Here is a 12,769-nt window from a genome sequence, read left to right on the forward strand (position 1 = left end):
GCAGCCACAAGTGTGTGATTAAAACCATTCCCTTTTTATGTGTGTTTCCTGACTGTCATCTGAAGTTTATTGTCCTCTTCCCTGGACTTCTCTGCTCCGCTCCCCTCCTTTTAATTTTTTTTTAAAAGTTTAACCAGCTGACCTGAATTATTTATCTGTTGTGTACTGAGAAAGCAAACAGTTTATATACAAAGAAAGATGCACATCTCTCTTGGGAATTGCTTCTAAATCCATCTTTCCCTTGGTATTAAACTCCGTTTGCAGTCATGGCTAAATATAGCAAAACCTATCAGGGAGAGAAAGCTTGAAAATTGAAGTGGACTCCCAAGAGAGATTACCTGGGAAATTGTTTCTGGGTGGCAGACGATTGGGGGAACTCCACATTGAAGAGGTCTGCAAACTTAATTCCTCCTTGCCTTCTCTTTCAAATATTTTTATTAATTTTCCACTTTTGAAAAAGTAAACACAATAGTAAGTACAGAAGAAAATCAAAGAAAATTAAATTAATAATAGTATATACAGACAATAATAATAATAATAATAATAATAATAATAATTTATTAGATTTGTATGCCGCCCCTCTCCGAAGACTCGGGGCGGCTCACAACAATAATAAAACAATATTACAATGAAACAAATCTAATATTAAAAACATATAAAACCCCATCATTTAAAACCAGGCAGCACACACATACCAAACATGAAATATAAAAGCCTGGGGGAGGTGTCTCAGTTCCCCCATGCCTGGTGATACAGGTGGATCTTAAGTAATCTCTGGGGGGAGTTGATTCCAGAGGGCTGAGGCCGCCACAGAGAAGGCTCTTCCCCTGGGGCCCACCAAACGACATTGTTAGTCGACGGGACCCGGAGAAGGCCAACTCTGTGGGACCTTATCAGCCACTGGGATTCGTGCGGTAGAAGGTGATTCTGGAGGTATTCTGGTCTGATGCCATGTATGACTTTAAAGGTCATTACCAACACTTTGAATTGTGACCGGAAAGTGATTGGCAGCTAGTGCAAGCCACGGAGTGTTGCAGAAATGTGGGTGAATCTGAATTAGCATTATATTAGCATTAAAGTCACTATATTTATATTATATTAATTATACACCAGACTATAACTTGTCTCAAGTGTATAAATTAGTACATGCCTTTTTCCATTAACAAATTAATTTCATATATAATTCAATAATTTATTATGCAGGCTATATTGCGCCCGCCCCCCCCGCCCCCGAAATTGTAAAGTCTAGATTGTATTTATTGCCTATTTCAAAGAAAGTAAAAATAATAAACAAATTAACATTATTAAAACAACTGTAAAGCAAAACTAAACTACCTTGCCTTCTCAAAGGTGGGCTTGGACAAACAATATCTTGGTATCCTGAGATCAGCTGGCACGCACTGATCCTTCCGTGTTGGCTGAGAACCATGGGAATTATAATCCTGCAGGCCTCGTGGCTCCTAGGGCTATTCTAGAACATAAAACATAGAATAATCAGAGTTGGAAGGGACTTTGGAATTGTTCTAGTCCAGTTTTTTTCCTCGGGTGCTGAAAGAGCGTGTATGCATGCTATCACGCCTGGGTGAGTGCCCACACCCATAAGACACTCCGAGTCTTCGTAGAGGGGTGGCATACAAATCTAATAAATAATAACAATAACAACAACAATAATAATTTTTATTTATTTATTTATTTAATTTATTTATTAAATTTGTATGCCGCCCCTCTCCGTAGACTTGGGGCGGCTCACAGCAGTGATAGAAACAATGTACAATACAAATCTAATAATACGAAGTTAAAAACCCATAATTTAAAAAACATGCACATAACACACCATACATAAATTATATAGGCCTGGTGAAGATATTTCAATTCCCCCATGCCTGATGGCAGAGGTGGGTTTTGAGAAGTTTACGAAAGGCAAGGAGGGTGGGGGCAATTCTGATCTCTGGGGGGAGTTGGTTCCAGAGGGTCGGGGCCACCAGAGAAAAGGCTCTTCCCCTGGGTCCTGCCAAATGGCATTGTTTAGTCGACGGGACCCGGAGAAGGCCAACTCTGTGGGACCTAACCGGTCACTGGGATTCGTGCGGCAGAAGGCGGTCCCGGAGATGATATTATTATTATTATTATTATTATTATTATTATTATTATTATTATTATGTCAATACAAACCAGCATAGTGATCTCGTTTGCTGTGTTGTATTGACATAATAATAATAATTAATAATAATAATAATAATAATAATAATAATAATAATAATCGAGCTGCAACGACTCTGGCATAAGCCAGTAAAAGTGGTCCCAGTGGTACTTGGCACACTGGGCGCAGTGCCAAAGGGTCTCAGCGGACATTTGAAAACCATCGGAATTGACAAAATCTCCATCTGTCAATTGCAAAAGGCCGCTTTACTGGGATCAGCAAATATAATTCGCCGCTACATTACGCAGTCCTAGGTGCTTGGGAAGCGCCCGACTGGTGATGAAATACGAAATCCAGCATAGTGATCTCGTTTGCTGTGTTGTATTGACATAATAATAATAATAATAATAATAATAATAATAATAATAATAATAATAATAATAACAACAACAACAACAACAACAACAATTCTTCAATGCCTGGGAGGGTGAAAACACCTTCCCCCACCTGCTCAGAGTCCCTCGGAGATAGGAAACTGCCTGTTTCCCAACTTCTGGTGGGCCCAGTAGGCTCATATTTCGCCCTCTCCAGACTCCAAAGGTTTTCCCGGAACTAGGGGCGGGTAAAAACGCCCTCCTCCATCCCTCTGGACGCTCTCTAGAAGCCAAAAACGCCCTCCCAGAGCCTCTGTCTGAGCCAAAAACCAGCTGGCCTGCACACAGATGCACGTTGGAGCTGAGCTAGGGCAACAGCTCTCGTGCCAGCAAATATGGCTCTGCGTGCCCCCTGTGGCACCCATGTCATAGGTTCGCCATCACTGTTCTAGTCCACACACACACCCTGCTTGAATAGGAGAACCCTAAATGCACGGATTATTTTTCCTTAAGATTTATTAGTCGGGCCCTAGGAAGTATGTAGCTTTACATTCCACAAAGTGTCTGGGTTTCCTTTCCTCTCTTGGGATGGCAATTTTAGCCCTGGAAAAAATGAGAATTGACACTTTTGAAGGACCATCTGTGTTCACACTTTTCACATTTTGAAAAGGTGTTTAAATCTAGCTTTTCTCCCCACATTTTACTTTGGCGCACTGATGTTCCTGGAAAGTGAGCATTTCCAGCTCATCTGCCTGCTCTGCAGAGGGCGGCTCGGCTCTTTGAATCCGCCTTTGGCGCATGTGTTGCAAGATAAATGTGTCCCATTTCGAAAGCATGATGTGATATTTCCCGAATCCCACATGGGAAAGATCGCTCATTCTGGAAGATTTTTCTCTGATGTCAACAGATTTTTTTAAAGTTCTATTGACATTTCATAAAATCAGAGGCATTCCTCTTGGATTTATGAGGGCCTTCACTTGGGACCACTTGCAAATGCTTTAGCATGGGGTCCCCAGTCCCGGCCCCCGGCCCGTTACTGGGCTGCAGTGATTTGGAACTGGGCTGCACAAGTAGCAGGCGTGTGAGCTGACGCACGCGACTCCATTTGCACAAGAGGTGAGCGTGCCTGCTACTCGCACAAATGGAGCATGTGGGTGGCTGCATGCATGCACTCTTACATGGAGTTTATTTCTTTTACACAGACACACAACAGGGTGTCCAGCAAACCTGGAAAATAGGGAATTATCAGGGAAATCATGAAAAAAACTAAAGTCTCTATTTCTTTGTCTTCAGAATCTGACATTTCCTGAAGCTGACAAACCAGCAAACGTGGAAAACAGGGAAATCGGGATTATCAGGGAAATTGGCGGTTCGGGAAATATCAGGGAATTCTCAGGGAATTCGTGAAAAAAACAGAATAAATCAGGGGGGGGAAAAACCAAACTATATTAAGATGTTTAAAAGTCAGGGAAAAATCATGTAAAAAAAATGGATCATGCTGCCTGGCAGAGACAAACAAAAACGAGAAGAGGGAGGGTGAAAGAGGGAAAAGAGAGAGAGAGAAGTGGAGAGAAAGAAAGAAAAGGGAAAGAGAAGGGAAAAAGAGCGAGGGAAAGAATTGGAGAGGAAGGAAGGAGGGAAGGGAGGGAGGGAAGGAAGGAAGGGGGAGAAAGAGAGGGAGAGAGAAAGGGAGGGAGGGAGGAAGAGAGATAGCAAGAGAGAGAGTGAGAGAGACAGAGCAAGAGACAGAAAGAAAGAAAGAAAGAGAGAGAGAGACAGAAAGAAAGAGAGAGAGAGAGAGAGAGAGAGAAAGAAAGCAAGAGAGGGAGAGAGAGAGAAAGAAAGAGAGAGAGAGAGAAAGAAAGAAATAAGGTATGAGCAGTGTGCATAGGAATCTGTTCACAGGTTTTTTTATAGTCCGGCCCTCCAACAGTCCAAGGGACAGTGAACTGGCCCCCTGTGTAAAAAGTTTGGGGTCCCCTGACCTACAAGGTCCCTTTCTACTCTAATAATAAATAAATAAAAACAAATGAGAGTCTTGTAAGGCAGAACTGATTGGGTTGCAGTGTCTGTCTACAATTGTGCTGTGAATGCATTTGCCATAGCGACAGCTCGATCAATCCTCTGGCTTGCCAGCCTCCTATTTACAAATGGGGTAGGGGGCTTTTTCTGCAGGACTGAAAGAGCAACTGGCGGGAGAGAGAGTGCAGCTTGGAGAGAACAGACTGTCGCATTTCTCTAAAATTGCCATAAATACATACTGATTTAAAAAATAGGGTTATTTTGTGCGAATGTTGTCCTAGCCTCAGAAAATTGCAGACATTATTCATTCAGTAAGTGTTTTGCTGTCTTGTTCTAATAAATATTTTAATTGCCATGGTATTTGGACCATGAAAATGAGATACCAAAAACAAATACTGCTTGCTATTTTTTTTGCAAGCTTAAGAAGTTACTAAAAAAAAGTGAAGATAGATTGCTACTGTAATTAAAATGCCTTGTTAATCTGTCACTGCAAAAATTATTTATGGTAAAAATCCTTTTTTTTAAAAAAAAATTGTTTATTCATTTCTTTTTATAATATTGGACACAGTACAACCGTCCTGGCATTATCTCCGCCATAGATATTAACCATGTGTGGGTTCCACTTACCTTCTCTATTGGTTTGCATCGCGATGAAAGTGCACATTTTGCTGTTCTAATACCTCCATAAATCTCAGACCCAATTGAAAAGGTTCCTTTAGAACAGTGATGGCGAACCGTTTTTTCCTCATGTGCCGAAAGAGCATGTGCTTGTGCTATCGTGCATGTGTGAGTGCCTACACCCATAATTCAATGCCTGGGGTGGGTGAAAACAACTTCCCCTGCCCTCTGGAGGCCGGAAATGGCCTGTTTCCCAACTTCTGCTGGGCCCAGTAGGCTTGTGTTTCACCCTCCCCAGGCTCCAAAGGCTTCCCTGGAGCTGGGAGAGGGTAAAAATGCTCTCCCCCATCCCCCCGGAGGCTCCCTGGAAGCCAAAAACGCCCTCCCAGAGCTTATTTGCGACCCAAAAATCAGCTGGCCGGCACACACATGCACATTGGAGCTGAGCTAGGGGAACATCTCGTGTGCCAGCAGAACCATTTTCCTGTGCTGGAGGAGAACCATGCGCAGTGAATGAGCCTCTGAGGCTGGTCCTTGGGCAGAGCGCATCGCCCCAGCCATGCTTTGATCTGCCCTTGCGAAGGGTCACTTTTATGACTGTCTCAACCTGGACTTGGGAATGCGGACTCCATTGGCTGCCAATAGGTTTCCAGACACAATTCAAAGTATTGGTAATGACCTATAAAGCCCTACATGGCATCGGGCCAGAATACCTATGGGATCCCCTTCTGCCGCATGAATCCCAGCAGTCGGTCAGGTCCCATAGAGTTGGCCTTCTCCAGGTCCCATCAATTAGAGAATGCCGTCTGGCGGGACCTAGGGGAAGAGCCTTCTCTGTGGGGGCCCTGGCCCTCTGGAATCAGCTTCCCCCGGAGATTTGCTCTGTCCCCACCCTCCTCGCCTTTCGCAAGAGTCTTAAGACTCACTTCTGCCACCAGGCTTGGGGTGATAAGATCTCATCCCCCTGGTCGATGGATGTTTGTATGAATGAGTATGACTGATATTTAACACAGCTGGGGTTTTTGGATTGTTTATTTAATTTTAATTTAATTGGATTTAGCTACTACATTTAGACATTTAGCTACTCGGAGAGGGGCGGCATATAAATCAAAGAAAGAAAAAGAGAGAGAGAGAGAAAGAAAGAAAGAAAAAGAGAGAGAGAGGGAAAGACAGAAAAAGAGGGAAAAGGAGAGAGAAAGAAGGAAGAAAAGAAAGAAAAAGAAAGAAAGAAAAAGAGAGAGAGAGAGAGAAGGAAGGAAAGAAAGAAAAAGAAAGAAAGAAAGAGCGAGAAAGAGAGAGAGAGAAAGAAAGAAAAAAGAAAAAGAGAGAAAGAGAGAGAGAGAGAAGGAAGGAAGGAAAGAAAGAAAAAGGGAAAGAGAGAGAGAAAGAAGGAAGGAAGAAAAAGAAAGGGAAAGAAAGCGAGGAAGAAAGAGCGAGAAAGAAAGAGAGAGAGAAAGAAAGAAAAAGAAAGAAAGAGAGCGAGAGAAAGAAAGAAAGAAAAAAGAAAAAGAGAAAGAAAGAGAAAGAGAGGGAAGGAAGGAAAGAAAGAAAGAAAAAGAGGGAAAGAGAAAGAGAGAAAGAAGGTAGAAAGGAAAAGAAAGGAAAAGAAAGGAAGAAAGAGCGTGAGAAAGAAAGAGAGAGAGAAAGAAAGAAAAAGAGAAAGAAAGAGAGAGAGAAGGAAGGAAAGAAAAAGAAAGAAAAAGAAAGAAAGAAAGAAAGAAAGAAAGAAAGAAAGTGGGAGAGGGCATTGGTCTCTGTGGCTGAAACCCCGTTTGTTTCTTGGCACTGTCAATGCCAAAATTTGCCAACGATGCAGCCGGTGGCAATTTTCCTGTGGAGGAGGCCTCTCTCCCATGGCAAGGGTTTACAAGGAACGGAGAAAGTGGCTTCCAATAGGATTTATTTTATTTGTTTGTTTTTTTTGTCACATACATATTAGTGGTATACAAAGGTATAATATTTATATACATGATACTAGTAAAAGAGAAACATTGGGAAAGGGGACGGAAGGCACGCTGGTGCGCTTATGCACGCCCCTTACTGACCTCTTAGGAATCGGGAGAGGTCAACTGTGGATAGTCTAAGGCAGTGGTTCTCAACCTGGGGGTCGGGACCCCTTTGGGGGGGGGGGTCAAATGACCGTTTCACAGGGGTCGCCTAAGACCATGGGAAAAGACAAATTTCCCATGGTGTTAGGAACTAACGCTTCTATTCTGGCACCTTGGAACATATTTTTACAATCCGACCTATCAGGTCTTTACAGTGGGGGTGTCCCTCTGACCTTCCTGCCAATTATCTTAAAGCTCTGTTGGGAGAATTGGCACTGGACCTATGGTTGGGGGTCACCACAACATGAGGAACTGTATTAAGGGGTCGCGGCATTAGAAATGATGGTCTAAGGTAAAGGTTTTGGGCGTTTGGTCATGATACTACAGAGTCTGGTAGTGAGTTTTCCTTGCATCAGCTACTCGGTTACTAAAGTCGTATTTCCTGCAGTCGAGTGTAGAGCGGTTTACTTTGAGTTTGTATATGTTGTGTGCTCGTGTGTTGTTGTGGTTGAAGCTGGAGTAGTTGTTGAAGGATCCTCCTTCAGGAAGCCGTAGGGGAACAAAAGTTCTCCAAACCAGCATTTTAAAGTACTTCTGTAGAGCAGTGTTTCCCAACCTTGGCAACTTGAAGATATTTGGACTTCAACTCCCAGAATTCCCCAGCCAGCGAATGCTGGCTGGGGAATTCTGGGAGTTGAAGTCCAAATATCTTCAAGTTGCCAAGGTTGAGAAACACTGCTGTAGAGGGCTCTCCACTTCTGGGGCAGGAGAGGGAGAGTCCTTCTTAGTGGCCCACGGGAGGAGCTGCACATGTCCCAGAGCCAAGGAAAATGTACTTGGAGGTAGAAAAACAAGGAGGCTGCAGCCAGCGTGTCTTGAGTGACATTTCTTTGGTCTTGGTTCCTCTGGGCTGAGAGTAGGAGGGAAGGGAATTGAGCTGGGCACTTTCTGCAGGGGCTTCTGGCCAAGAGGTTTCTATACCCGCCACATGGGAGAGGCATGGCTTTTCTGCAAGAGGCTTTGCTTTCTTTGCACATGAAAAGCGCAACATTCATGCACGGATCTGTTTTTGGCTGGAGGCAAACAAAAATAACAGCAACAACAACTCCCACGATTAAATACAGTGAGAAGAGGAGGCAACCCTTGCATTTCTTAAATATGCCACAATTTTCTTGCTTACAAAACAAAAACCTTTCTGTTTTGACAAATCTCATTTATCCTAAAAATGTTTTAATTTGGTTTCGATGGGCGAAAAATATCGTTGTATTTTTTTCCATCATTGTTTTCTGAAATGAGCAATGACGATTGTTTGGGGAACTGACTGTGGTTCAGCCAGTGGAGGATTTAGCTCAAATTGCATTAGCTACCAAATTGAATGTTGATTATACTTGTAATTAATCTTTGCTTAAAGCCTATATAACGCAATAAAACTAGATGTGAAAATTTACTAATACAATCCCACGTGTATGTATAAATACCATTAATCAAAATAGCAGTATTGTGATAACAGCTTTTTTATATCTATATTCTGTATGTGTGTATGTGTGTTTATGTGTGTGTATCATCATTCCATTATTTTTAGTCATTGTCTATCCATGCATGATGAAATTCCCCACGTTTCAAACCCATACGGTCCTGAGCTTTCCTTTGCCAATTGGGCCCGCAATACTCGCTTATAGCATCAATCCATCTCGTTTTAGGTCTCAGATTAACAGAGTTGGAAGGGACCTTGGAGGTCATCTAGTCCAGCCCCCTACCCCCAAAAAGCAGGACAGCCTGCACTATTTTTTTCAAAAGAGACCAAAAACAAGATGGATTGATGCTATGAGCAAGTATCTAGGATAATTAAAAGCACAAGTAGGAGTTACAGCTACAATTAAAAAGCAAATGGAAATAACCTAGTTCTTAAAACCCGTTTGAAGATAAAAGGCTTTTAAAGCCAGGGGGACATTTTGGAAGAGAAGGGAAACCAGCATAAATATTTACTAACGCAGGAACGGAGAAATGCTTGCTTTTCATCCTTCCTTTTTAACACAGAAAGGCCCTGCTTTCCTATTTATAATTGGTCTGTCAGTAGTCTCACACAGACTCCCTAAAGTAGGGATTTGTTTGGCTTCAAGAAATGATTTTAACTTAAGGAATGGATTTTTATGTAACTTTCCTGAAATAACTGTTGTTTTGTGTTCACAACACAACCCTTTATATTTATTTATCCCTCCTGAATGCATTTTATCAGTGAAGTATTCTGGGCTCCTTTTATGAATATATATGGTGGCTTATTTCTCCCCACGGATAATCCTGTATTAGGGGGAAACGGCGTAATTGGTAGCTGAAACGTGTCAACTCTGCTGAGCAAATCCATGCTTTCCAGCCCCTTGTTCGGCGTCTAGAGATAAGCGTAATTGTGGATGATAACAAGTTTAATCTGCTCATTTTCCCCCCAGGAATCTTTCCGGTAACAAGATCAGCACCTTAAATACTGAAGCGTTCCTGCACTTGACTTCTCTGGCAAAACTGTAAGTACTTTTGTGATCTCCTATTTCGTGGTACTACAAATACAGTGGTACCTCTACCTAAGAACGCCTCTACTTATGAACTTTTCTAAATAAGAACTGGGTGTTCAAGATTTTTGTGCCTCTTCTCAAGAACTATTTTCCACTTACAAACCCGAAACTCTGAAACTGTAACCGGAAAAGGTGGAGAGAAGCCTCTGTGGGGCCTCTCTAGGAATCTCCTGGGAGTGCCGGAAAAGGTGGGGAGAGGCCTCTGTGAGACCTCTCTAGGAATCTCCTGGGAGGAAATGCCCTCCAGAGCCTCTATGTGAGCTGAAAATCAGTTGGCCGGCACACACATGCACGTTGGAGCTGAGCTAGGGCAACAACTCGCATGCCAGCAGATATGGCTCCGCATGCCACTTGTGCCAAAGGTTCGCCATCACTGGTTTAGGGAGTAAACTACAAAACATTAAACAATAAAACTTCTTTGGCAGTAGAAACTGGAAGAGGCCACACAATTGTGAGAACTAGGAATGGGTTCTGGTGTAAGTAAGTGATGTGAGGAGAAAGAGCCATCCTGTGCATAGCTGCAGCACTGGTTCACTTTATTCCTGGAACATCGAAACTTGTAATCTTTTTCTTTCTTTTTCTTTTTGAGATATTCAGTCTTCTTCCATCTGGTGGTCTCCGTTCTATCTCTTTTCCAATTGAAATTGTTTTTAATAGGAAAGTGAACACAAGAACAACGGGATACAATCTGAAGTTAGTTGGGGGAAAGATCAAAAGCAACATGAGAAAATATTATTTTACTGAAAGAGTAGTAGATCCTTGGAACAAACTTCCAGCAGATGTGGTTGGTAAATCCACAGTAACTGAATTTAAACATGCCTGGGATAAACATAGATCCATCCTGAGATAAAATACAGGAAATAGTATAAGGGCAGACTAGATGGACGATGAGGTCTTTTTCTGCCGTCAGTCTTCTATGTTTCTATGAAATGATCTGTAATTGAGGTTTAGGCGGTGGTGGAGGGTGGGAAGAAAAGGTGTGTTCATTTGTACTCATTCCCTTCTCTGTCTTTTTCTGGTTGCAGAGATTTAAGCAACAACAGGATTTCTTCGATAGAAGATGGAGTATTTGATAATTTATTTAATTTAACTGAAATGTAAGTCAACTTGCTGAACTATCTTATATGTTCAAAAATGTTCTCACTCCCTTGCGATGCGGCCTTAGGATTCTGGAATTCTAAATTCCTTAATTTGTGTTTTGCTGCATCTATTTTTACCTGCTTTGGGGGAATGCTGGGTGGGAGGAATCAAACCCTGCAGCTTATTTGGGTCGTTATGTTACATATCTTATTAAAAATTGTGTGTGTGGGGGGGTGCATTTTCACCAAGACCACAACAGTGTAAGTGTTTTTTTTCCTAAGGGATGAATTTCCTCCGGGTTATGACTTGACAGGGAAGGCTTCGTATGCTTGCTGTTAAATAAAAATATCAAATGAATAAAATTTCTAATAATACAATTTTTATCACATCTAGGTTTAAATCCTCACTTATTCTAAAGAGGATTAGTGTGATTATCCCTTTCAAAATAGCAAGTCTCATTGGACTCTGGCAAGTCTCCTGGTGTCAACAAAAGCATATCCATGTTCCTGGCAATGTAACTGAACTGGCCTGCCAGTGCCATTGTCCCATTGTCTAAATTTCTACTCTAATCAAACACCTGACTTAAATTAAGACTGACAAAGAATGTCTGGGAATCAATAAGCAAGATCAGGATCAGGCCAAACTTCCTTGGCAGATGCTCTGCATAAGATTGCATCACATATAGTGTGATACCTCGTCTTACAAAACCCTCTTCCTACAAACGTTTCGTGATACGAACCCAGTGTTTAAGATTTTTTTGCCTCTTCTTCCGAATTATTTTCACCTTACAAACCTGAGCCTCCCCTCGCTGGTTGCCAGCCAAAGCGCCCGTTCTTGCATTTCTGGGATTTCCCTGAAGCTCCCCTTGCTGGGACTCCCTTCATTTTTGCCGGCGCTGCTTTGAATCCCAGAAATCCCAGCGCTTTGGCTGGCAATGAAAGTCCAGAGGTGGGGTTTCCCAGCGGTGCAAGGCAAAAGGGGTGACTTTTGGGATGGGATTGCATGCATTATTTGCTTTGTGCCGGGGTGGCGCAGCAGGTAGAGTGCTGTACTGCAGGCCACTGAAGCTGACTTGTAGATCTGAAGGTCAGCGGTTCAAATCTCATCACCGGCTCAAGGTTGACTCAGCCTTCCATCCTTCCGAGGTGGGTAAAATGAGGACCTGGATTGTGGGAGCAATAGCCTAGCTCTGTTAAAAAAGTGCTATTGCTAACATGTTGTAAGCCGCCCTGAGTCTAAGGAGAAGGGCGGCATAAAAATCGAATAAATAAATAAATTATTTGCTTTTACATTGATTCCTATGGGGAAAATTGCTTTGTCTTACAAACTTTTCTACTTATGAACCTGGTCACGGAACGAATTCAGTTCGTAAGACGAGATAGCACTTATCACTTATATACCACTTCACAGTGCTTTACAGCCCTCTTTAAACAGTTTACAGTGTCAGCAGGGATGGGTTCTAACTTACCGCGCAGCCGGTTCGTTTCCTCCTGTGCCGCCTGGCCACATGCGCAGTGTCGCAAAATCCAAAATCAGTTTTTTTTAAAAGCCAAAAACAAGATGGCAGCTGCATACATGGTGCTGGAAACTCACCTTCTGCGCATGCTCAGAAGAATATATATATATATATAAAATGGCGGCGCCCACAGTTTGGCACTGACCAAACTTGTTCTGTGACATCATTGTGACGTCACCAGCGGGTCACCACTGGTTTGGGCATCTCTGAATGTCAGCATATTTCCCACAACAATGTCTTTGTTTAGTCTTCATTTTACCCACCTCGGAAGGTTTCATCAGGCTTGAGCTGGTGAGGATCAAACTGCTGGCAGCCGGCAATCAGAGAAGCAGCCTGCAGTACTGCATTCTAACCAATGCACCACCACAGCTCATCCAAGTTCAGCCAACGGCATATTTAATATTTAT

At 42.6% G+C, this 12,769-nt stretch overlaps 1 protein-coding gene across 1 annotated transcript in view; it reads left to right on the top strand.

Moving 5' to 3' along the window:
- The first annotated feature begins 7,979 nt into the window (after positions 1-7,979).
- Positions 7,980-12,769, top strand: part of PKD1 (polycystin 1, transient receptor potential channel interacting) — a 125,551-nt gene continuing 120,761 nt past the window's right edge. Inside the window, 3 exon segments of the mRNA XM_070760895.1 lie at positions 7,980-8,044; positions 9,647-9,718; positions 10,792-10,863. Of these exon segments, the coding sequence (XP_070616996.1) occupies positions 8,013-8,044; positions 9,647-9,718; positions 10,792-10,863 (176 nt within the window). The 5' untranslated portion in view covers positions 7,980-8,012.

This window comes from Erythrolamprus reginae, chromosome 9 (assembly GCF_031021105.1).
Source record: "Erythrolamprus reginae isolate rEryReg1 chromosome 9, rEryReg1.hap1, whole genome shotgun sequence".
In the NCBI taxonomy this organism is placed as follows: Eukaryota; Metazoa; Chordata; class Lepidosauria; order Squamata; family Dipsadidae; genus Erythrolamprus; species Erythrolamprus reginae.